Here is a 26,671-nt window from a genome sequence, read left to right on the forward strand (position 1 = left end):
TGTGCTCAAACCCAGCTGCCCATTTATCAGACATAGTTTTAATGGCTCCAAACGTGCCCATAGCGGTGCAGCCATCAATTCCTAGGAAAGCCTGCACATATATGACAATAATAGTATTATTATCTAGCGCCATAAGATTTTCATAACACATTACAGATCTACTGTTACACTCAGATGCTATACATTTTAAGTCAAATTCAAGGTACACATTTCCACTGTAATATTGCGGGGCAACCGCATAAGTTTACAGATTAGCATAGCTTCAAACCTTTTTCAATAACGCCTGGTATTTGTATCCCCATATTTCGATGCCATATAATAACATTGATCGTATTTTTGCAGTGTACAACATCCGTACTGCATAAGCCGAAAATCCAAAATTTCTACCAAGGAACGTGCTAATTGCGTAGGCAGGTGTTAAGCACTTAGGGGGTCATTACAAGGTTGGAGGTAGCCATGGCGCTACTAGCGCCATGGCTACCCCCTTACCGCATACCGGGTCCGGGTTCTCGGTATGGGGACTTACCAGGTCATTCCAACCTTGGAGGACCCGGTAAGTCCCCATTCTGAAAACCATTCCCCATTCCCTTTCGAGCCCCCATAGGAATCAATGGGAATGGGGAAGGAGCTAATAACGGGCCCGCAAATAGCGCAAATTGCGGGCCCGTTATTAGCTCCAAGGTCCCTTAGCGGCTCCCCAGGCCGCTAAGGGACCAGGCGGCCTTAGTGGGACCCGCTAAGGGACCTAGGAATGCGTCGGTAGGGGGTTAACGACACCGGCATCCTTACCGATGCCGTTAACCCCTTACCGCCGCACTCGTAATGAGGCCCTTAGTTTTAATTGACGTCCAGTGCTTATCCAGTTTGAGCCTGTCATCTTCTAACACACCCAAATATTTGTAGTGATGGACTTGTTCGAGATTATTAGTATTAATTTTCCACACATATTTTTTGGGTTTTTTATGCAGAAAAGACCATCATATTACGTTTTTCAATATTAATTTGCAGCCCAGTTTTATTTGAATAATCCACCAACGCATCTGGAAATCTTCTGTAGTACTGTGGGAGTATGGTCCAACAACAACAGGTCATCTGCATAGGCCTAGCACCCCACAGATGAAGAACCTATCTTAACGGCGCATGTTGCTAAATTCATAAACCGCTGCTGCATATCGGCTAGATATAAGTTAAACAGGGATGCCGCCACAATGTAGCCCTGTTTAACTCCACAGCAAGTTGGAATTAGGGCAGACAGTTTTCCTTGGGCATCTAACCGAATGCAAACAGTTGTTTCATAGTATAATAGCATAAGCATTCTTAGGAGGCCCACTGGTATTTTCCTCAAGCTTAACCTGTCCCACATCCTATTCCTGAGCACAGAATCAAAGGCTACGGAGAAGTCAATAAATGCACAATAGACGTTTATCTCCCTCCTCTTCCATGCATACTTTATAGCTGAAGTCAGTATTACCAGATTATGTGTTGTACTTGAACTAGGCCTAACCCCGGTCTGACATTACTGTTTCCAAACATTTCAGGAGAACTTGCTGGTTGTTTGTGTCGGTATTTTTCGTTTTTCTCTGGCCTTGCTTGCGGGGTTGTCTAGTTGCACTTTGTCCCGGAGCCTCAGTATGGGAACCTGCAGGATCCAGTTAGAGCAGCACATGGATGTGGGACCCCCCCCCCACCTGCATCCTCCCCCGCTGCGGACATGTCGGTGTGCCTGCTTCACAAAGTGGAGAGACATGCCTCTTCTTAGATTCCATTGTATCTGTATAGTAGTCTTTTTCAGTACACTAGAAAATGTTCTTACCAAATGTTACAAGGGGTGAATTGTTTGTCCAAAATACATTTTTGCTTTAACATGGACTTTAAGGAACCATGGGGCACTTGACATGTCTTTGGTTGTTTTGGTGAATGTAGAAGAAACTCATGTTGCTAATGAATTTAGGTTTGAATTCTTTGATCATAAAACTTTGGGCCCCATAATGAGTGTTGCGGTAAGGCAACAATGGCGCTGGTAGTGCTACCGGCGCCGTTGTTACCTTGCCGCCACATTCCGAGTTCTGCTTGCGGGGCTGCTCTGTACGCCTGATCAGGCCAGACGTGCAGAGCGGCCCCACTAGCAGAACAGGATGCTAGCAACGGTCCTGTTATTAACGGGACCGCTGTTGCCATCCTCCCCATTCCCATCGAGTCCTATGGGGGCTCAAATGGGAATGGGGATGTACCGGGTCCGGGTCCCGCGAATAGGAATTACTGGGCCCGCAAAGGTCAGAATGGCCCGGTAATTCCCATTTTACGGGACCTGGACCCGGTAGAAACGGCATGGCTACCTCCAAACTCGTAATGAGGTCCATGGTCTTTAATTGCCTATGTAGAAATACGTTAAACGCTGATCGCCCTAAACAAACAGGTTTATTTTAAATCGCCATTCTCTCTGTACTCAGTACATCGTACTTATGTTCAGTGTTTCCTCAAAAGGCATGTTTCTTTACTAGGCACCAAAACAATTGCTACATTTGAAAGCAGCGTCAATTTGAATTGCGGATGAAAGGAAGGGATGTAGTGTTGCACGATCATGTTATTGTTGCTGTTCCTGCAGTCTTCCTACCCTACAAAATTTGGGGACATCTGTGGGCAGGGGGGGGTTTGAAAAACTGAAAACTCAAATGGCCCCCTCTTGCATCCTAAACTCAGGTGTAGTAGCAGGGATTGAAATTAAGATTGGATAAGCAGGCTCTAAAAGCAGCTTCTGGGGATCCAGAGTTAACCTGTCAACCGGAGCTACTGCGGCGGAACAAGGAGCCAGTGCACAGCGGGGCTCTGTTAGGAAGCCCTGCTCATTTCCTAAGTGTGGCAAGCTGAAACGGTGTACGTATGGCAGTCTTTCACATGGGCACCGTTTTAGCCACACTTGGGAAAGGTGCAGGCATGCTCAGACTGGCCTATAGGGTAAAATGCCCATGGCCGAACCAAAAACACAAAATGCTGGTGTGGCCCAGTTTTTTTTGGGTCAAAGTGGGCCACTTTTTTGGCCAATTTGATGAGTTAATTAACTCTGTGGCTCGTAGGTTTGACCAGTGTTGCTGAATAAATATTCTTTAAAATGCACAATTTGATTCACACTATCAAAACACTCACCTTTGGTTACTATTGAGTGTCACAAAAGGAATGAATAGCCATTAGCAACTTTGGGCCACTTTTTCATTGATATATGGCCCAGTCCGACCCTGGGAGCAGGGCTTGCTCCCAGAGCCCTGCCATTTCCAAATATATCTTCTGTAACTGAAAATTAGCCCAGGACGAAACAGACATTAAGCGTAATACAACCAAAAGACCTGGGCCTATAGCCCCCCAGCCGCCCTCCTAGCGAAACCTCTGTGTGGGAGCTTCAGACGTTCGGAAAAAAAGGCCTTTGCTTCCAATAGCCCCACCTTTTATACTATAATGGTGGCACCGGCCCACGGGCATCGCTTGATTACAGGGATGCCTTGCCGGTTCCAGTGCCACCATTCTGGAGAAAAGTCAATTTTTTTCAGAAACCTGAAGCTCTCGCACATGAGCAGGGGCTTCAGGCTTTAGAAAAAAGCCTTGTCCTCTAGTGGCCGAGGTTGCCAGACATTAGTGAGCCCTGGCAGGGCCCTGCCTGAGAACCATATTTCTGAGCCTGCAGGGGCTCGACCCCACCCCACTTAAAGCGTTGTGCTTAGCACTAGAGGTGATGAACTGCTAAATTATTTAAAAAGGAAACAACACCACTCTTGCAAAAGCGTGGCTCCAGGTCATATGGCTGCAGACAGCTTTTGACACTTGCAGCCTCACTCTATTGAACTGTGCATCCCAGTCTGATGTTCATGAGGTGTGAATGGGCCCAGCAGGAGGTTGCAGACATAAAGCCTCAGGCATTGACAGAAATCAACACATCAGAGGCAACAGGGCGAAAGTATGAACAGCTATAGGCCCTGTCAGAGTGGGCACACTGGGAGGACTCTTAAGGCCAAACATGCCGCTCAGGCACGTACAGAAAAGAAATGCTCATTTCCCACTGCCAGTTGTCCTGAAGTCAGAGTAAGGTCATATTGTGAAGACCCCCCGGCGACCTCACCTGAAAGACCTGCCTGTCCTAAGCCTCTAGCGTATGCTTCTTAGTGCATATTAAATCAAGTACCAACCCCCAGTTCAGTAGCGTGTCCAGACTCGTTTGCCTGGGCTGGCCCAAGTGGGGCACTGACTTAACATGGGCGCCCACACATAATGATCATAGCTTAGGATAATGGTTGGCACCTGTGGTGGCCAATAATGCTTGTTGCTGTGGTCTGTTTTTGATCTGCAGGCCACAGGTTCAAATCCCGGGCAAGGTCGACTCAGACTTTCATCCTTCCGAGGTCGATAGAGTGAGTGCCAATTTCGATTGGGTAATAATAATAATGTATGTAAATATAGATCAAAGCGCTATAAAAATATAAAACTATTATTATTATACCAGGGCTAGCAGGTGCCACCCCTGGTCACTCTCTGGCCATTCCCCTTTCCCAATTGATCTCCTCTTTGCTCTGTTTTCTCCCCGTCCTTGCTCAGTCCTTCAAGGCACTGAAATAAGAGAGCACTGGTACCATTCAACAGGCCTGGGTTACTACGGTTTTTGGATTAACCTCTTAAGTGCCATTGAGGTTCCCCCCCAGTGCCAATGGTTTTTTTTTTAAATCGCGGTATTCACCGCCCAAACCCGCCAGCATTTCCCCCTCATTAACCCCTTAAGTGCCACCGACGAGCCGGCTCGTCAGTGGCAACCTGGAGCGGTTTTTACCGACGAGCCGGCTCGTCGCTGGCATTTAAAGGGTTAAAAAAAACTTGCCATGAGTTGTGCGACAAAGAATGTTAGCACCTGAGAAAGGTACCTCGGGTTTCCTGCTGCTGTCACTAGACCTTAGTTGCACTCTTCAGCCACCAGAACTGCTGTTACCCCTGGACCGGACTGGTCCTTGATGCTGCGTGGCAGCAGCAGGGTTCTTTTCTCTATTTTCTTCACCCTTTGATCCTCTGCATTGACCCTTCAGTTTCCGGCGGCAACTGTGGACCCTCAATGTCAATGTTCTGAGGTGGGGGAGGGGACCCCTAAGACTTCAAAAATAGTTTCTTTTTGAAGTCAAGCTGCCTTCATAAAAAAAAAAAATCTGTTACGGTTCAGTCCTTTATCGGAAATAATTTCTTTATGAAGTCATAGTGACTTCAAAAGAAACCATTTATTTTTGAAGTAATAGGACTTCCCTCCACCCAATGACATGGAGGCCTCCAGATCCTCTGCAGATGACGGGGACAAGCGTTCCTGGCTGCTGCAGGGAGCTGAAGGCCTTGTTCCCTGGACCAACAGATTAAAGGTAAGAACATGTATTTTCTTTAAATGTCTGTGCATGCATGTAAGTGTGTGTGTGTGTAATATGTACATAATGTAGCGTGCATGAATGAGTGAGTGTATGATGTAGGGGTGGCTGCCTGGGTGTGCCTGTTTGAGTGTATGGTGAAAGGGTGCACACTTAAATGTATAGGTGGCTGCATGAGTGAGTGTATGGTGAAGGGATGCACACTTAAATGTACGGGTGGCTGCCTGTGTGCCTGTATAGTGAAAGGGTGCACCCTTAAATCTATGGGTGGCTTCCTGGCTGTGCCTGTATGGTGAAAGTTTGGACACTTAAATGTAAGGATGGCTGCCTGGGTGTGCCTGTATGGTGAAAGGCTACACACTTACTTGTATGGGTGGCTGGTTGCACGTGTATGTATGGTGAATGGTGTGTGTGCTTGTGTTCAGGGGTGCAAAAAAACCTATATTTTGAGGGTGGAGGCCTAACCAGGGGAGTTGCTAGGTCTGGAAAAGACCCGGGGCTAAGCTGATGTCGGAACTGTTGGGACTGGGGGTTAGCTAGTCTTTTGGCTGTAGCTCCTGAGATTCTATCCGGGGCTACAACCAAAAGATCAGGGGCTATAGCCCTCTTAGCCCCCCCCTAGCAACGCCCCTGGGCCTAACCCTTCTAATGTTGAGAAAAGTGTCAACTTCACAGATGGTGGAGGAGGGGCACACTTATTTGTGTGGGGGCATCTAACTTCCTTACACATTCTAATGAGATTATTCTAGTGCAGCTTCAATGTTACAAGCAGTTAACTATATCCTTTAAGTCTCAAAGCACCCATTTATGAGCTGTGAGAATGAGCAGTCTCCTGTCCCCTCTCTACCCTTCCAATCACTCCCCTGGCATGCAAGTACTAAACCCACATTCCGATTTCAATCGCCTATTTGAATCCAGGTACTAAAAGTGAAATGTTTTATGTGGTGTTGCGCCACTGCTTGCGTTTAATGCCTTGATCACTTAGTTGTAATCTTCCTTACTCCTAGCACTATTGTTCCCCGTCCCAGTAATTTTGTATGAGGCATTTTACCTCATACACAAGTACTGGGATGTGGTAGAGGGACATGGAGGCAATGCCTGGCTTAGTTACCTGTAATATTCATTACTCCTAGTCCCACTCCCCCTCTTCCCATTACTTACCTATGAGGCAAGGTACCTCCTACATAAGCACTGTACAAGGAAGAGGCAGGGGAGGTAATTCTGGCCCAAGGAGCTGATTTTGGGGGTTGGGGCAGGGGGTGGGAGAGAGTGGGGATGTCTGGGGGCATGGGGCGGGGTGGGATTGTGCGATAAATCATGACGTTCATCCATGTTCTGGCTGAGCAGGCATGATATGTGGTATTAGTAGCTAAAGAGGCATTTTGGTGCAGCCAGTCTAGTCATTTATTAGTTTGACATCCCTGATCAAGCAGTCCTTCTAAGTGTAATTAGCTGACTAGAATGGCATTTGGGTGCTGCCAGACTAGCCGTTTCTTACTGTGGCATTGTATATTTTTCTGGGCATCTGTGATAAAATAACCATGATAACTGTTATTGCTTCGACTGACATTTTGGTGCAACCAGTGTGTCAAAATGTGGCCTGGCATGCTTTACTGTAATATGTTATTATGTGTCTAGACTGGTCTACATTGTGCTGCCAGTTGGACATGTTTCCATTGTGGCATGGCACGTTTAATAGCAAATCATTCAATTAATTTAAACATTAACGTTCCTATGCACTGTTGGTGACTTGCATACCATGGATTTATGGACTGGTGTTACCCTACAAAATAATTGCAAATGCTCTGTCGTTCTAGGCTTTCTCAGAAAGTGTGCTGCATAATGCATTAAAACACATTTATTTCTTTCTACTGGTGCAGTGTGCAGCATAACCATGCAGCAGCACGTTAATGCGTATTGCGCAAGTGTGGTAATCTAGGCCGGCCCAGAGTGTGACGTGACCTGTGATTTGTTGCCGAGCTGGGGGGGGGCCTTCAGCATGACTCCCAGGGGGTCCCCGAAATTTTGTGCTACGCCTGGCAAGCTATGCTGCATGGATGCATAGCTGTGAACGCAATAAAGCACAAAACCCTCGAGGCCGCAACAGTGTTGGGGAAACCCAAGCAGAGGAACAAGGTCATCACGTAGACAAAGTGATGATTCTTTCAGATGCAAAGCAAGACTTTCATCTACAGTAGCTTTACTGAGCTCTGTTTCTACCAAACAATCACAGAGTTTGACCTCCTGTGACCTCTTTAAGTTTGCAGATTTCAGCAGCCCAGAATAAAAAAAAGCATAACTTTGCTGCCTCATCTCTAAAACACAAAATCAAGTGCCTTGTGGTAAGCAAATAACTTACACTATTAAACACTACTATAAAAAGATAAACAAAAGTCAAATGTATGTGTTCCTAATTCTAATGCAAATAGTGGGTTCAGAGCACATTTTGTCCTTTCAGTGAGGTGTGTGGAGCTATGCAAATTATGCACATTTTGGAGTCCGGGACATGGGAAAGGCACACAGCACAAGCGACCCTCGAGCACACTCGGAAAAGTCGGCGTCGATGAGGAAGATACCCAGAGCTGCAGCCAGATGGAGAAAGTTGACTCAGGCAATCTCGTCTCCTTTTCATACCTTCTGTATTTCACATGTGGCACCGGGCAAGGAAGGGGGTGTCACTAGAACGGCGGCAGCCTCCAGTGAGACCGAAGGAGAGGAGTGACACGTTCTTGAGTGTTTCCAACTAGCCAACTCTTAAAGCTTCCGCCTATAACACTGACAAAGTGTTTTCCCTAATCCCTCCACGTGGGCACCTTCTCACCTCAGCACTGCTGCTCTGGTGGCTTCTGGGTGCACATTTCTAGTAACCATTGGGCAAGCGGTCACAGCGTAGCACTGCGTGCGCTGGTAAACAGAGGCGTAACTAGTGGGGGCAGGGTGGGCTATAGCCCCGGGTCTTTTAGTTGTAGCCCCGGATAGAAGCTCAGGGGCTGCAACCAAAAGGCTAGCCAGCCCTGAGTCCCGACATTAGCGTAGCCCCGGATCTTTTCCAGACCTAGCAACACCCCTGCTGATAAATGATTCCCTCCCCTCACTTGGGTCCTGGTCAAGTGTGAGGCCTGGCTGCTAACCACCTCACCAACACTGTCTCTTCTGGTGCACCCATTTCTAGACAATAGCAGATGGGTGGTCAGAAAGTGTTCAAGACCAGCTGAAAATCTTTTTCCTCTCCACATTATCCCATTCATGTATGATGCCCTTGGTTTCGACCCAATCACCTCATCAGCATTGCCCGCATGTTTTCTAGGGAGGACAGTTGTGATGGCACAGACAGCTGACATGTGGTCACAAAGAAGCATTGTCACGCCTGGCTGAAGATGTGTGAGTGCAAACTTCAACATGGTGACACCCATTGGGTGAATACATTATAATGGAAACAACGAAATACAGCCGGGGGTTAATAGGCGCCGGTTATCACGAGATGGCCAGCCAGCAGAAAGCTGAAACACCAAATGCCCACTGAAAAGCTAGACATCCTTCTTTGCCAGCAAGTGGCTGATGTGGAGGAACCGTTCTTAAAAGTCAACGCAGTGATAACACTTCTATATACCTCGAGGGAAGTGACGGCAAGAAGGGCTCCAGAAAACGCAGCTCACAAGGCGAGTGCTGCAAAGAGGTAATTTTAAGCCCCAGAATATAAGGAATATAGAAAGTAATATATTGCTGTGTTATAAGACTTTTGGCTGACAACATGGGGGGGGGGTTACTTCCTCCCACACCACGCACAGGATCAAGGACCATTTCAACGGAAAAGGTTGGAAGAATCTGATGTGTCAATGCGCCTGCGCCCTACAACGAATCGCGCTGCCTCTGTGTCTTGAGTTTTGAAGTGTTCTTCATGTTGTAGAGACGACTCCCCATTTATCCCCATTTTCAGTCAAATAAGCGTCTTGCATCGCTCTCCACCTTTTGCGTCGCCAAGGTGGGTGAAAACACCTGATTTAGTTTTTTTGGCAGAGCCCATTGAAGTGAATGGGCGTGCAGGATGCTTGGCGAGTGAGTCAGCTGTTTACACAGCCGGTGACACCCGCCAAAAGTGTGTGAGTTGAGAGCTATGGACTTGTTTCTTGCAAAAAATGTATCCGGTCCAATACATTTCAGTGGGAAGTTCAAGTGGGACCAGCTTTTTATTGCCTGAGGACCCACTGTACAAATATAAGAGGTTAAGAACTATGCATTCAGTGGGTTGCAGGCCTCTCTGTTGCCGTGGGCAGTGCTCTTTTAAACTGAGGAGGTGGGGCAGACCCTAGCCCAGCAGTGTTCAAAAGTGTGAAGTGGTGTGTGGGAATCAACGGTCTGGGGGTCTGTGCGACAGCTGGAACGTCATTTCACCAAAATGCCAGGATTAGCGGAAATTAAATCACACAACCCTTGACCTCTAAGGACATCACAGGAAGTGATGTAATTTGACCCCGCCCCCAAGGGACATCACAGCAAGTGATGGCAAACGACCTTCAGATGCGTCTAACGACTGTGCTTCCAAGCACTCTCATTTCAGCCAGATATAAGAACCCGAGGCACAGAGGGAGGCGAGATTTGTCCACGATCATACATTTGGGGAATGTAATTTCCCAGATTCGACGTGGAGCCTACATGTAAAACATACCTAATGCAGTACTTGTAGCAGGGTAACCAAATTCCCTAACGCAGGCTATAGTATGAAACATCTATAGATCAATGGACGCAGAAGTACTCGTTATCTGTGACATTGAAGCCAAAAAAGCACTGACCTTGGAAGGTGTGCGTTGTCTGTTCACCCGGTAGCATAATGCTGCATGAGCAAGGCCTGAAAATTAAATCATTGACCAGGATTTTGTATCAGCAAACTTTCCTGGTTATAAATGTATATGAGTCAGCTACAACTACGATAGAAGAAACCTATTGTGCTGGTGTAAGCTGAGGCCATCTGTCTCCGTGTGCATTATCTGTACGTTATGTGACAAGCAACCAAATGTTGTCCCCCACAACCCAGAGCCAAAGATAACACCTTAAGTCCTACGCTTTGATACATGACTCTTATTCATTCTTTTTAACTGGGTGAGGTGTGGGGAGAGGGGAGTCTGCACTTCTCTCAAGAGTGGGCTCCATGCATCTACGATTTTCAGAGCTCTATTTGCGAGGTGCGTTATTCAATGACCCCACCTAACTACCCAGGACCGGCCCATGAATGAAGCTTGCACACAGCACTTTCCAAGAAGGAGATCAAGTGGTGAGGGGTGGGTCACTCCATGGCTCTCTCACTTCTGAGACTCCATGTCCAAAGCTTATTTTCTTAAACAGCGTTGCACCAGAGCAAGGTCCTGGTCGAGTTTGCATCCCCTCTCAAACATTCACATCACACTTGAATGCATTCAAGGTAAGCAGAGCCCAATCAGGGGAATAGCGCAAACTTTGTGGCCCCCCTGCATGCCATGCTGAAGCTCCCCCTCCCAAGCTCCTTAACAAAGCACAGGGCACGCCACACCCCGAGCCGGCCCGGACCACCACGTGTGCGCAATGCCCATGATTGATAATACTGCTGCAGGGGCATGCACTACTACAAGTGAAAAAAGTAAATATGTTTTGTAATCAAAGCTTAAATGTTTCACCTAGTGCAGAAAGAAGGGGGCGGTGCCTGGACCCAAAATGTACCAGCCACTAGTGGTGGCTGGTGAGTTGTTTTATTGGAGGGTGTAAATATTTGCTACAAATATGTGATTGCGACTGAACATAGCGAGGGGACCCGAAGTAATAAAAACGTGTTTAGGGGGACCCAGGGATTCTTCCCCTTCGCATGAGAAAATGTTTTGAATAATGGGTTAAAATGGTGCATTATACAGCACACATTTTGTGAAAATTTGGGTAGAAGGGCAGACAGTTTGCCATTGGTTTTGTAGGGTGACTCATGGAAAACAAAGTACAATAGATGCAAGTCACCAAATGTGCACATGCGCATTTTTCAATGTATTGTCATGCCAGTCTCTTCAATATATGCCAGCATAAAAAAACATGTTCATGCTGGAGACACACACACACACGCATCCCCTTTCAGCCATCCATACATCTCCTCTCACATTCATTCATCACACAGGCATGCACCCATCCACCCATAACATTCAAACGCAATCACATACATACCCATTCACCCACCAGTCACTCAACCATAGACCTTCTCTCACATACACTTACACTGGCATCCACCCACCCGGAACATTAACACACACACACTCACATTCCTACTCACTCCCCCATAAACCTCTGACGTTCACTTGCACTGCATTCTCCACACAGGAACGCACCCACCCACCAAGAACTTTCAAACACACACTATCACATTCCTACTCATTCACCCACTACTCACTGACCCATACACGTTCTCTCATGTCCTCTTACACTGCATTCTCCATCCAGAACATTGAAACACACACTATCGCATTACACTCCTTCACCCACCAGTCACTCACTCATACACCTTCTCTTACATCCACTCTCACTGCATTATCTACACAGGCATGCACTCACCCACCCAGAACATTCAAACACACACACTCTCACATTTCTTCTCATTCACCCACCACTCACTGACCCATAGCGCAAACATACATGTGACATGCACATCACATTTCTTTTAAAAGAAGCCATCTTTCCTGTTTTTCCAGCTTTAGTCTGTCGCTCAAGGCTGGTAGACCTTCCCGGTTCCTGTATATGAGCTGCGAGGAAGCCAAAGGGTTGGAGCTGAACGTGGCACGGGACATCTGCCACATGCCACGATCAGCTCCAACCCTTACTGAGTGCTTCCTTCTCGCGCTGCGAGGCCACGACCTAGCCTTCACCCTGATGGGTGAACACTTCGCCAGGGCACCACCAGACCTGGTGGTAGCAAGGGGTAGCAAGCGAGATTGCAGGGGTAGCAAGGGAGAACACAGGGGTTGCAGCTGCGAACCCTGGTGACCCCCAAATGACGTCCCTGTGTTACAGGGCCTGAGGTTATCACTAGTGAGGAGTCATGGTGGTCATCAGCTAGGGGGCTGTGTGGCAGAATGCCTTCAGGAAGAGGGCATGCAACACTTGCCCAAGCTGGAGACTCATCAGGGTGGGCGGCGTCTAAGTAAAGGGGTTTCTGGGCTATGTTGTGGGGGGTGCTGTGTGAGAATCTTCATGGAGATTGAGACATGCCCCTCACCTACGCCTAATATATATCCCATGACTTCCACCACCCCAGTTCACAAATCCAGAGATCATACAAGAAGGCCAGCACTGCCATGAGGTTGTGTGAATGGCAGAGGTGTACTTTAACAGGGACGGCTGAAGATGTGACAGGGCTCGTGGGAGCACATTTCAAAATGATGTTGGGGGGCTTCTCTGCAGCTGGAACAACCGGTCTGAGGCACCTCTGAGGTGCACCCATTACAATGGAGATATAAGGGAATGCAAGGGTGGGGCGCAGCTGCAAATAATCCCAGGAGAGGTTTATTTGCCTCATTATGGAACACAGAAAGGCAGCCAGTGGGGAGCAGCTGAAACAGTACCTTTCCACTGAAAAACTATTAAGATCTTTTCCAACAAGGAGTTAATGTAGTCGAAAAGCAACTAAGTGAAAATAACGCTGATGGATACTGCAAGGCCCGAGGGAGGTGACAGCCTGCCGGTGCAAGCAAAGGCGATGCAAAGCGCACATTTAATGTACTGATTTAAAGAAGTACTTTGCTTTGTGATAAGACTGCCAACATAGGGGCACCCCAAGCCGGCCCGGACCACCACGTGTGCGCAATGCCCATGATGATAATACTGCTGCAGGGGCATGCACTACTACAAGTGAAAGAAGTAAATATGTTTTGTAATCAAAGCTTAAATGTTTCACCTAGGGTAGAAAGAAGGGGGCGGTGCCTGGACCCAAAATGTACCAGCCACTAGTGGTGGCTGGTGAGTTGTTTTATTGGAGAGTGTAAATATTTGCTACAAATATGTGATTGAGACTGAACATAGCGAGGGGACCCGAAGTAATAAAAACGTGTTTAGGGGGGCCCAGGGATTCTTCCCCTTCGCATGAGAAAATGTTTTGAATAATGGGTTAAAATGGTGCATTATACAGCACACATTTTGTGAAAATTTGGCTAGAAGGGCAGACAGTTTGCCATTGGTTTTGTAGGGTGACTTATGGAAAACAAAGTACAATAGATGCAAGTCACCAAAAGTGCACAAGCACATTTCACATATCACAAGTGATAATAACGTTGATGGATACTGCAAGGCCCGAGGGAGGTGACAGCCTGCCGGTGCAAGCAAAGGTGATGCAAAGCGCACATTTAATGTACTGATTTAAAGAAGTACTTTGCTTTGCGATAAGACTGCCAACATAGGGGCAGCAACTCGGGTGGGCTGAGTCTAGAGGGACATTTTCAACTGAAGAGTTTGAAAGGCCCTGGCACCTTCTCTGCACTTTAGAAGTCCCAGCACAGCATAACATGTGAAATTGGGGCGAGGGAGGCCATCCCCAGGGATGGGGACTTTTGGAAACCTTAAATGAAGAGACCTCGGGCGGGGGAGGAGCAGTCCCAGTGTCCCATAGCAGCGGGCAGTGCTGCCCAGCTGCTGGGGATTAGCAGGACACGAGTTCTGGCAGCTTAAGGGCTGTTATCCAGGCCCTGCCTTTCACTGGGATTTATCCCAAGCCATGAATGAAAGGTGGTGCCCCGCGTGACAGTAAGCACTTCACCCACTCTCATTTTCACTGTCACTCATCCCTCCTCTCACTAGTTGGTGTTTAGTTCTTCAGACCTTTCTCTTCATGCCCTTTCTTTGTTCTCCCCCTCTCTATGACTATATCTTTTGACATATTCTCATATTCTCGTCGCCACTTCTCTCCTCCAATTTGCTCTCCTCTCTCTCCTACTAGTGTACTTCCTCCTTCTCTGATAATCTTGCCTTTCTCTCCTTCTCTCTCTCTTTCTGCCCCTTTCATTTCTTTCTCTTGCTCAGTTGTTCTCTCCCCCCTCCTCTCTCTGACTCATAACTAGATGTTCAATGTATGCAGCAAAAATAGGGTTCTAATGCACTATCACCCCTGTGCATCACATTAGTCCATACTAAATTGGCATCTTCCCATCGAGCACAGAAGCAGACTGCTTTATGGGGAAAGAGATCACTTTTCCCCAACTGGCCATTGCCTCTGGAAGGCCAGAAGGTCTGGAGCTCTGGAGAAGAGTCAGTCCCAAGACAGGCATTTGACCCGAGAAATCTGGATTTCTCTGTGACAAAGGGTTACAAACCCGCATCCAGGTCTTTAAGTGGGCCAGGGCTATCCAGGCTCAGCCCATGGCAGTGTCCTAATAGCGACATTAAAATAGGGCTCTGCCAGGCCTCCCCGAACTGACTTCCCTGACCAGATGTTTTCCCTACAGTAATGCAAATGGAAAAGAGTGATTTATAAGCACTATGGTGTCCTTCACTGAAGTCCTGTTAAAAACACGCATTGGCAAAGTCAGCAGTTTTGGCTTGTATATAAGTATTAGGCATTTGCCAGGCACTGATATTAGATGCCCAGGTACTCACGCTATTTTGCACCTGCTACCATTAATGGTCAGTTAATAGCACTATGGCAGTGCCTGACAAGTGCTTTTCCCATGCCTACACAAAAGCCCAAACTGTTGGAATTGCTAATGGTTGTTCTTTGATGCAACACCTCTCATGGTGCAGTGTTGCATCAAAGAAAACGTTTTAGAAACATAGCCTCATAGTTGCCAACATGACCCATTCCAAACTGTAGGTGTTTTTCCAGGCCTGCTTTTTCTGTGCATTCTAGAACTTGTAGTTTGAATTTTAAAATGGAAAAGCAGAACTAAAATTCCCAGAATACAAAGAAAACAAACCAAGGCTGGACAAGTACCTACAGATTAGAATGGCTCATGTTGGCAATTATGTACCATTAGCACCCGTGTTGTCACATCATGGGTACAAATGGTGATAATCACCTGGCTGGTGGCCTGACCGTGCTGGTACCTGCATTGCTACCCTGTTAAGTGCCCTCGTTTTGCTCAGTTCCTTAGTGCGCATCTGGCCATTACCGACTGGGTCAGCACACCGGCCAGGATGTTATCGCCTCATTTTGGACTCTGTTGGACCAAAGACAGAGGGATACCACCCAAACACAGCATGTTAGAGCAGGACTTTAAAAAGTGTTATCATGACAAAACTTCTTCAACCCTGAGAGGAAGTATCAACACCAGCTTCTATATGGGGCGTCATTATTCTCTGCACAACTCAAATGATAACATTAAGTAGGAAAAGGGGGGAAACATTGAGACCGGGTGATGTGTGATTTAGGCTGATGGATAGGCACTACGTCCTTGTTGTGATTTTGGTCCCAAAAGGGTCTGCAACCTTTGGCTCTGGGGATGCTGTTGATTACAGCTCCCATCAACCATAGCTGGCATAGTCAATGGTGAGGGCTCATGGGAGTCGTAGTCCAAAACACCTGGAGAGCCGCAGTTTGCAGACCCCCTTATTGCATGTAATTCCAAGGTATTTTCTATGACCCTTACTTCCTCATTTAAAGTTTGCACAGAGAAAAAAACATTTTTTTTTTGTAATAACGAAACACGAATATGTACAAAAAATAAAACCATGTCGTGTGCAGCGATTATGACTGCAGGAACACAGTAGCACATTTTCCTCCTATTGAAAATTGGGGGTAGGATGTGAGGGCACTTTGCCCTTGTACCTCTGTGTATGCTTTTCCCACCTCATAAGTACTCGATTCCCAACAGGAAGATGTAGGAGGGGCTTGCTGCGGGTCAGCAAGTCCTGCCATGCACCCCCAAATGAAATGTCGTGCGCAGTATCGTCTCCCAGACATGTATTGGATTATTTACCTCATTTGGGAGGCCACTGGGCAGCAAGGGACTCCAGCCCGGTTCGTAAAATCTAAAACTATTGCCCTCCATACACTGTGAATGAATAATGATTGAGGAACCTTTCTGGTGTGGGTTTCCCAAGGGTTTGACCTCAGCGTCCTGTTTGTTTTACTAATATGTTCACTGATTTTCGGGGTGGTCGCAAAAGATTGTAACAACGGAGTTCCGGTTCCTCTACTCCGTTTTGGTTGAAAAACAAAAGTGTTTTGGGTTACTGTTTTTCTTCTGCGCCCTTATGGAAAGAAAAAATATTTATACCAAACTTTTTTCTTGATTTTGTAGTAAATAGATATCTTTTATTCAAACATATTGTTATGTTTGTTGAATTGCCCTCTATGGTCATAGAGGGCAATTCAACAAACATAACAATATGTTTGAATAAAAGATACACTGTGAATGCTTATGCACTCATAAGCATTGCCACAAAAAATAAGACTTGTACACACATTAGTAGAATGGCTGTGTCAGCAGTACACGGATGTATGTTCTCAGAAAAAATACTTTGCTCTGAATCAGATCGCAGTTTTGCTGAAATTTGCCACTCCGCCACCTTTGCGTGTCGGAAAGAATGGCACAAACTTTGTTGTGCCGTCTCTTGACCCAAAACAAGCTATGCAAAGTTTCTCGTGCCCCTGCCCAAAGCTAGCATGAATTGAAAAGAGCGGCAAAATGTTTTTTGTGCCACTGTGCAAACCTAGTACGAATCAAAAAGAGCGGCACAAAGTTTCTTGTGCCGCTGTGCGAACCTAGTTCGAAACGAACAAAAAGCTGTGCAAAGTGCCTTGTGCTGCTGCCCAAACCCAGCACAAATGAAAAAGCGTGGTACGAAGTTTCTTGTGCCGATCTACGATCCTACTACGAATCCCCCCAAAAAACGGCGCAAAGTTTCTTGAGCAGCTGCATGTACCAAACACGGTTAATCGAAAAGTTGCAAAGTTTCTCATGCTGCACGCAACAAGCATAGATCGCGTAAAAGCGCCCAAAGTTTCTCATGCCGCTGTCCAAAACTACCACAGATCGAAAAAATTACACATACAAAGATTCTCGTGTCACAAAACTGACATGGATTGAAAAAAAAGATCCATGCACAATTTCTCATTGCACGTCACGAAACTAACATGAGAACGAAACAGCACCCACCGTGCGGAATTTCAATGGCTGCAGAAAAGTAAGGCTGATTTGCGGATCGGACAGAAGCAGAATCCAGACCAGATTCGTCACTACTGCCTTCACCGGAAAAAAGTTTGCTCACCCCTATTTAACACAGTGAGCTGTCTGCCCTTCATGGGAAGAAAGTGGTTTAGCTGTGGATGACTAGTGTTTATGCTGATGACTGTAGGAGGTAGGCGCGCCATAAAGTCTCACAAATTCATTAATTATGCTAATGATTTTGAATAGCTTTGTCTCTGCTAAATCTGACTGTGACTTAAAAGGGAAGAGGAAGGAAGTGATCACATGCAAGGAGGGAGCCTTAAACCAACACAGAACAGCCCTGGAGCCTCTGCTGCTGCTGGCCCATCACCGTGAAAAGGCCCAAACTGTTTAATGGCCAACCCGCCCACTGGTGCACAAAACTAAGAAGTTATCATTTTCAATATGTAGCCTTAATTTGTTCGTGCACAATAGAGCCGAATATACACAAACAGGAATGGATATGAATAACTCATGCTCAAAATTCACACACAACCGAGTACCGGATTTCTCCGAACATACCCACGCATGCCGGATGCACAAGCACACATACTTGCACAAAGCAACAGAATTACTTCAGACATGTGCAGAAAGCACAGATTACACGCTAACACATATGAACGCAGAGCAGAGAAACAAATGGATATTGCATGCCCATGAACAGACCCAACTTCCAACTTGTGTGACCAGACAGACAAAACACATAACCTGGGCATTTGTCCATCCTTGTACCAACACATTTGCTCATTCTATTGCCCCTTTTGCTAACCCCCACAAGACAGGTGCAGAATGAGACATGCTTTCTTTGTTGGCATAAAAAGGCTGCATATTTATTTTCACAGCATAATAAACACAAAACATTGCAAACAAGCTTAGTGAAAATAGTTCTGAAGATGCAGCGACTGCTCCGTGTCCAAAACTTACTTCCCCCTTTCCCAACCAAGTCCACAGTAGGCTAGAGCTCCCCCGACCCTTCTCCTGGGCTGTGGGAGTGGCGTTTAGTCGGGGGAAGCTGAGCCCTTATTGCTACCTCCAGCGCCCCTGCCGCTTAGGCCCCCAAGAAGCGCTGGTCCCGGGAAGAGCAAAGACCTTTCCGGCTTTCCCACAGCTCATTCGGAGTCTGATTCTTGGCACTCGTCGCCAAAACTCTGCCTTGCCATTCTGCGACAGCAACGGCCAAGCTTGGTTATACCGCTGTCCCATAAGCAGGGTGGGTGGAAAATGAAAATAGCACCGATCCCTCGGTGCAGCAGGCGTCCTTCTTCTGAAGCCGGAATCTCCTGTGGAAGGATGCTGGGCAGCTTATATGCTGCCTGGCATGCCCCCTCCCATTGTTCAATTCGCTGGCATTTTTCTGTTTTTCGCGGGCTTCCTGCCCCGTGGCCCTGTGACCTGCACACCTCCCCCTTACCCAGGGGGGTGGGAGGGGAGGACCCTACTCTTGTTATCAGGGCACCTCCTCCATCTTTACGTTGACGCCTCCATGACCTGGGCATTTGTCCATCCTTGTACCAACACATTTGCTCATTCTTTTGCCCCTTTTGCTAACCCCCACAAGATAGGTGCAGAATGAGACATGTTTCCTTTTTTGGCATAAAAAGGCTGCATATTTATTTTCACAGCATAATAAACACAAAACACTGCAAACAAACTTAGTGAAAATAGTTCTGAAGATGCAGCGACTGCTCTGTGTCCAAAATGTGCTGTTCCCTTTCCCAACCAAGTCCACAGTAGGCTAGAGCTCCCCCGACCCTTCTCCTGGGCTGGGGGAGTGCAGTTTAGTCGGGGGAAGCTGAGCCCTTATTGCCACCACCAGCGCCCCTGCCGCTTAGGCCCCCAAGAAGTACTGGTCCTGAGAAGAGTGAAGACCCTTCTGGTTTTCCCACGGCTCATTCGGAGTCTGATTCTTGCCACTGGTCGCCAAAACACTGCCACGCCAAAGGTGGGTCCACGCCCGCCGTGGCTCCCCCTTTCCAATTTCATAATTCCAGCAGCTTTGTGCACAGATTCCAATAAAACAGATCCATGACCAATGATGACAAATGCACTCCATCCTTCAAATAGTATTCCGGGGACTTCAAATTGATCAGGCCGTGCCTGATCTGGGGGAAACCTCTGACTCTGCAAAATTTTGCCATTGCCCCATTCAACTGCCTCCTCGATTTTTCCCTTCCATTCCTGTCTTGGAATGATCTCAGACCACAGGATCTCGGTTTCCCCCAACTGTGAGGACAACTCCTGTAATGAGAACATCATCTCCCTCATCAAAACCCCCCTACCCAGGCTTGTAAAATCATTGCCGCCTAGGTGAATGATCAAGACGGCCGGCCTTTGCTGCTTACACAGCAATTTGTTGATGTGCCGCTGCAGCTGAGCCCATCTCATTCCGGGCACCCCGTGCCACCAAATCCGCTACTCGCCGGCAGTCAAGTCCTCTCTCTCTCTGCCTTCCAGCTTGGCCCGGCCCTAGACACAAGTGAATGCCCCACCACCCAAACGGACCGTCTCCTCCTTCGGGGCTGCTGCTATTTGGAAGGAGATGAGAAGAAGAACATTAACTACATTTTATCAGGCCTTATGTACCTCTTATAACACTTTGGATCTCATTACGTGGTAGGCGGTAAGGGATTTCCGGCACCGGTAAGGGCACCAGTGCTGGTAATCCCTTACCACCCTATTCTGATGTCCCTTAGCGGGTCCCTTCCTCAGTTTTACCAGCCGTTATGGAAGGGACCCGTTAAGGGACTTCATAGCTAATAGCGGGCCCGTTATTAGCTCCATCCCCATTCCCATTGAGCCCTATGGGGGCTCGAATGGGAATGGGGAATGGTTCCCGGAATGGGGACTTACCGGGTCCTCCAAGGTCGGAATGACCCGGTAAGTCCCTATTCTGGGAACACGACCCGGAATGCGGTAAGGGGGTAGCCATGGCGCTAAAAGTGCCATGGTTACCTCCTACTGCGTAATGAGCCCCTTGACTTCCATCCCCCAATTCTCATGATTGCTTGCCTACCTCTTTATGATCTGACCTACCTCTTTACAATCTTTCGCCATACGATCTGACCCACCTCTTTATGATCTGACCTACCCCTTACGATCTGACCTTCCTCTTTATGATCTGACCTACTTCTTTACGATCTGACCTACGTCTTTATGATCTGACCTATCTCTTTACGATCGGAACTACCTCTTTACCATCTGACCTACCTCTTAATGATCTGACCTACTTCTTTACAATCTTTCTCCCTACCATCTGACCTACCTCTTTATGATCTGACCTACCTCTATAGGATCTGACTTACGTCTTTAGGATCTGACCTACCTCTTTACGATCTGACCTACCTCTTTATGATCTGACCTACCTCTTTATGATCTTTCTCTCTACCATCTGACCTACCTTTTTATGATCTGACCTACCCGTGTACGATCTGACCTACCTCTTTACGATCTGTCCTACCTCTTTAGGATCTTTCTCCCTAGCATCTGACCTACCTCTTTAAGATATGACCTACCCCTTTACAATCTGACCTACCTCTTTATGGTCTAACGCACCTCTTTATGATCTGACCTACCTCTTTACGATCTGATCTACCTCTTTATGATCTGACCTACCTCTTTACGATCTTTCTCCCTACCATCTGACCTACCTCTTTATGATCTGACCAACCTCTTTACGATCTGACCTACCTCTTTACGATCTGACCTACCTCTTTACAATCTGACCTACCTCTTTATGATCGGACCTACCTCTTTATGATCTTTCTCCCTACGATCTGGCCTATATCGTTACAATTTGACCTACCTCTTTATGATCTGACCTACCTCTTTATGATCTGACCTTCCTCTTTATGATCTGACGTACCCCTTTACAATCTTACCTGCCTCTTTATGATCTGACCTACCTCTTTATGAACTTTCTCCCTACAATCTGACCCACCTCTTTACAATCTGACCTACCGCTTTATGATCTGACCTACCTCTTTATGATCTGACCTACGTCTTTAGGATCTGACCTACCTCATTACGATCTTTCTCCCTACCATCTGACCTACCTCTTCACAATCTGACCTACCGCTTTATGATCTGACCTACCTCTTTATGATCTTAGTTACCCCTTTATAATTTGACCTACCTCTTTATGATCTGACCTACCTCTTTACGATCTGACCTACCTCTTTATGATCTGACCTACCTCTTCACGATGTTTCTCTCTACCACCTGACCTACCTCTTTATGATCTGACCTACCTCTTTATGATTTGACCTACCTCTTTAGAATCTGACCTACCTCTTTATGATCTTTCACCATACAATCTGACCTACCTCTTTGCAATCTGACCTGCCTCTTTATGATCTGGCCTAGCTCTTTATGATCTTTCTCCCTACGATCTGACCTACCTCTTTATAATCTGACCTACCTCTTTATGATCTGACCTACCCTTTTACGATCTTACCTACCTCTTTGTGATCTGACCTACCTCTTTATGATCTGACCTACCTCTTTACGATCTGATCTACCTCTTTATGATCTTTCTCCCCATGATCTGACCTACCTCTTTATGATCTGACATACCTCTTTATGGTCTGACCTACCTCTTTATGATCTGACCTACCTCTTAATGACCTTTCTCCCTATTATCTGGCCTACCTCTTTATGATTTGACCTACCTCTTTACGAGCTGACCTACCTCTTTATGATCTGACCTACCTCTTTATGATCTGACCTACCTCTTTACGATCTGACCTACCTCTTTACGATCTGACCTACCTGTTTGTGATCTGACATAGCTCTTTATGATCTGACCTACCGCTTTATGATCTTTCTCCCTAAGATCTGACCTACCTCTTTCTGATCTGACCTACCTCTTTATGATCTGACCTACCCCTTGATGAATTTTCTATAGTGCTTTGATGCTCCAGTGCAAATGTGCATGCTGTGCAATACCACAGAAATGCAAATATTTACATAAGCGTGCAATAGCTTCTTACTGCAATAAAAACTAGCCCGTGCCTACAGCTGGCTGAGCCCATGATCCCTGCTTTAGGAAGACCTTACTCAGTTTACAAAAGAACGCCTCATTCTGTCCACTCTGATGACATCTGATGTTTTTGTCACATGCTGATACTTTCTTTTACAGAACACACAGAGCTACCCACCCCCAACCCATCATGCTTACGCTGAGTCACATTCACAAACATTAAGAAAATGTCCAAAATGCACACTACTGGAGGGACATACTCACCCTTCCAAGGTCTAAATTAGGGACCTAAAGCATTTACTTTATATAGGCTACTGCACACTGCCGGGATGCCAAACATGGTCTCTACCTCTCCTGTGCCCTTCTTGCATGGCCGGGCCAGGAAGAGGGGAGGAAGGTGGACAAAATGGAACACTGTAAGTCACAGAGAATGCGTATGCAGAAACATATACGAGTTTCATGTGCCCAAAGACATTGCTCATAGGACTGAATGAGGCCCCCTATGCTGGGTCATAAGGGAGTCCTAGGCATGCATCTATTGCGCCTGTGTGTAAATTCAAGACTTGTAAAGCCCTGATCGTCTCACAGTCATAGGGCATATGATCTGGGAAGGGTTATGCCTTGCTAAGATGTTTGGTGCTTCCTCCTATGATCTGGATTGGTTTGTACCTTGCTGATCTGATTAACTGGTGCTGCCTCTTGTGATCAGAGATGGTTTATACCTTGATGAGATGATTGGCTGGTGCCACCTCCTATGATCTGGGATGTTTTATAACTTGCTGGCTGATTGGTTAGTGTGTTTCCTATGATAAGGGGTGGTTTGTACCTTGCTGAGCTGATTGAATGGCTCTGCCTCCTGTAATCAGGCATGGTTTATACCTTGCTGAGCTGATTGGCTGGTGCCCCCTTCTATGATTTGGGATATTTTATAACTTGCTGTGCTGATTGGCTAGTGTGCCTCCTATGATCTGGGGTGGTTTGTACCTTGCTGAGCTGATTGAATAGTGCAGCCTCATGTGATCAGGGATGGTTTATACTTTGCTGAGCTGATTGGCTGGTCCCGCCTCCTATGATCTGGGATCATTTATAACTTGCACAGCTGATTGGCTAGTGTGCCTCCTATGATCTGGGTTGATTTATACCTTGGTAAGCTGATTGGCTGGTCCCGCCCTTATGATGGCTCAGACATTAACCCCTGTTCTCTGTTTTCCCTTAGGTCTTTGTGAAGTGCCACTTTGATTATGACCCTGGCACCGACAATCTCATCCCATGCAAAGAGGCAGGGTTAAAGTTTACAGCTGGAGACTTGCTACAGATTGTGAACCAGGACGACCCCAACTGGTGGCAGGTAAGATTTGTTGGTGCGATTCAGGGTCATTTTGCTACACATATTTCCTCCTGTATGGGTCACGCTTGTTCCCCCCGAGCTTTGTTTGTGTGCTCGTTCGTCCCGGATTTCTGTGCTCTCGCGGTGGGTGTGGTGCCTTACTTTGTCCTTTTCTAACCCCCTTAATTTGCTTTTCTCCTGCCTTCTATACTACATGGGAAGACCCCTAAGCACCCCCTTTTTAATGTTGAAACTAGGCAGCCAGGATACTTCTTGCTGGAAAGCAAATTTGCTGCCCGACCCCAGCCACCTCTTGGACTTTCCCACTCCCAGTAAATTGCCATTATTTTTGTATTCATTCTTTCTTATACGATATGATAGGTTATTTATAACGCGCTTAATACCCAGAGGTTTCTAAGTGCGGACCCGGGGATCGAACCTGTGTTTCTTCGTGTCATCTTGCTTCCAAGGTGTTCACGTTGTCCCTAAGTTACATACAAAACTGTACAAAATCATAAACAAAGGAAACATTTTTAACACCAGAAACAACAGACTAAATACAACAGTGAAAGCGGTCACAAGAAGATTCCTAAGTCTAAAACATAGAGGCCGCAAATTAAATTCTAGTGGACGATAACAAATAAGTACTTTGTAAAAAAAAAATAATAGAGTAAGAGAAGACCGGAATAAAGACGTAACACAAAAGGACGCTAAGTCGAAAGAAGAAAGTGAGAAGAACAATGGAGATAACGAGACGGGTGAAAGAGAAAACAGGTCAAGGAAGTATTCAGAATCTGATGCATGAACGCGCTAAAAATCAATACATAAAAAGTGAAAATCACCCTATTACACTGGAGGAAATTTATAAGGCTATCCGTTCGCTCCTTAATCAGAAGGCCATGGGGCCTGACTTATTTAGCCCACTGTTCTTTAAAACTTTAAGTCCCAGTTGTTAGCTCCCCTGACGGCACTATTGAATTTCTTCTTGCATTCGGGGCCGTGAAGGACATGATCAGTGGCTCTTTGCTGTCTTTGATTTTAAAACCAGGTAAAGATGCTACGGTGTGCAATTCCTAAAGCCCAATTTGACTCCTTACCAAAGACATCAATATCTATTCTAAGGTATTGGCCTCTCGTCTAATGGGGCCCTACCTTCTTTGAATCACCGGGATCAAACAGGATTCATAGTGGGGCGCAGTATGCATGACAACATCAGCGAGCTATAGATGTTGTGGAAGCAGGGTGTCTGGGAGGAAAACCAATGACGCTACTGATGCTTGACGCTAACAAAGCATTTGACTGTGTTGATTGAGGCTTCATTCAGGCGAAGCTTCGGAAGTTCGGGTTTGGATCCAGAGACTTGGCTTGTTGCAAATTTCTGAAAATTAAGATACATCTTAATGGGTTTTCCCCCTGTTATGTACTGATCTCTAGAGGCACCCGACAGGGATGTTCTTTATCCCCCCTCATCTTTGCTCATATAATGGAACTCCTGCCCACCAAAATTAGAAGCAACCCAGAAATTAGCGGTATCCCGATTGGGGGATGATGTTGCATGCTCACTCACTATCAGCGTTGACGTTGGAAGTAGACAAGTTTGAAAAAGCCTGAGGCTTTATTGTAAATTTGGGCAAATCCAAGGGACTGAATGTCTTAGTGTCCCTAGACGAAATGAACAGGATTCGAAGCGAGTTTCCCTTTACTTGGAGTGATGTTGAGTTAGACTGTTTGGGTGGTAGGTTAATGCCTACCTAAGCTGGTTTTGTAGCAGAGCAGACGAGTATGTCACTGATAGACTCCGCCCTCTCACCGCCGTCATACTGCAACAGCAGTAGAAGAGCCCTATGTGTGACACTAGGTATTGTCCAAATGCTGCATCAAGTGTATGAGAGACGAAATGCACTCAGACAACTGTATCGAATGTACCTATGAATTGAAAGGGTAGTGGAAGATATGCAGGAAACATTAAGCTTTGAAGAGCTGTAAAGAAAATCTGACAGCCGGAGAGTGACGTCATGAAGGAAAGACCTGAGGACACTCTGCAACTATATGCAAATGCTTAAAGAATGAAGATGTAACTGAAGTAACAAGAGAAACATGCAACTGATCATAAAGAAATCATGAGCACCAAATAAATAAGTAAGCAGAGACAAAGTGAATGTATACGTATATGTATACGCAGCAACACAATGTAGATGATCCTGTCAAGAAAATGAGGCAGCAAGGATAAAATCCAGATTATGAGCCTCTGTTGAATTAGGAAGTAAAATAGGAGGACAAAAGATGGGCAGAGTAGAGGGTGCAGAAGCTGAAGCTGGAAAAAGGGGATCTCAGTTGTCTTTGGATTTAAACATGAAAATGTGTTGAAGATTTAATGACAGAAATCAATCAGATATTAGTTGATGGAGCTCAAGAGTAAAAGTTGGAAAATAAAAGAAAATGTGTGAGTCATCAATATACAAATTTGCAGAAAAATCCAAAAATCCCGAATTTATAGAGGCAAGTGGTATAGTGTATAGGATAAACAAAAGGGGACACAACTATGTGCCGTGTGGAACACTGAACAGGAGTAGCTTAGAAGAAAAACATTGCCCCTTCCTGGAGAGCACAAATGAACTACTACTCGGAAAGCAGGTCTCTATAAGAACAGAGCCAAAGATACCAAGAGAAGAAAGATCGTTGGATTATAACCAGTGTCAAAAGCAGCGCCTAGAGAGAAGATCGAGGATTAGGGACAGCTAAAAGACAGTCCCAGTACAGTATCTTGGACGAAAACTAGATTGAAGAGGGGGGCAGCAAATCCTGTGAATTAAGAAAAACAGACAGCTGCTTATGACCA

The 26,671-nt window shown here is 46.3% G+C and overlaps 1 protein-coding gene across 9 annotated transcripts in view; it reads left to right on the forward strand.

Moving 5' to 3' along the window:
- Positions 1–26,671, forward strand: part of MPP2 (MAGUK p55 scaffold protein 2) — a 670,534-nt gene that overhangs the window by 521,690 nt on the left and 122,173 nt on the right. For all 9 annotated transcript variants that reach the window (XM_069634347.1, XM_069634350.1, XM_069634348.1 and 6 more), the window contains one exon: positions 23,722–23,853. In XM_069634347.1, coding sequence (XP_069490448.1) covers positions 23,722–23,853 — 132 coding nt within the window. The remainder of the gene's footprint in view (positions 1–23,721; positions 23,854–26,671) is intronic.

This window comes from Ambystoma mexicanum, chromosome 13 (genome assembly GCF_040938575.1).
Source record: "Ambystoma mexicanum isolate Mex_15411 chromosome 13, UKY_AmexF1_1, whole genome shotgun sequence".
Classification (NCBI taxonomy): Eukaryota; Metazoa; Chordata; class Amphibia; order Caudata; family Ambystomatidae; genus Ambystoma; species Ambystoma mexicanum.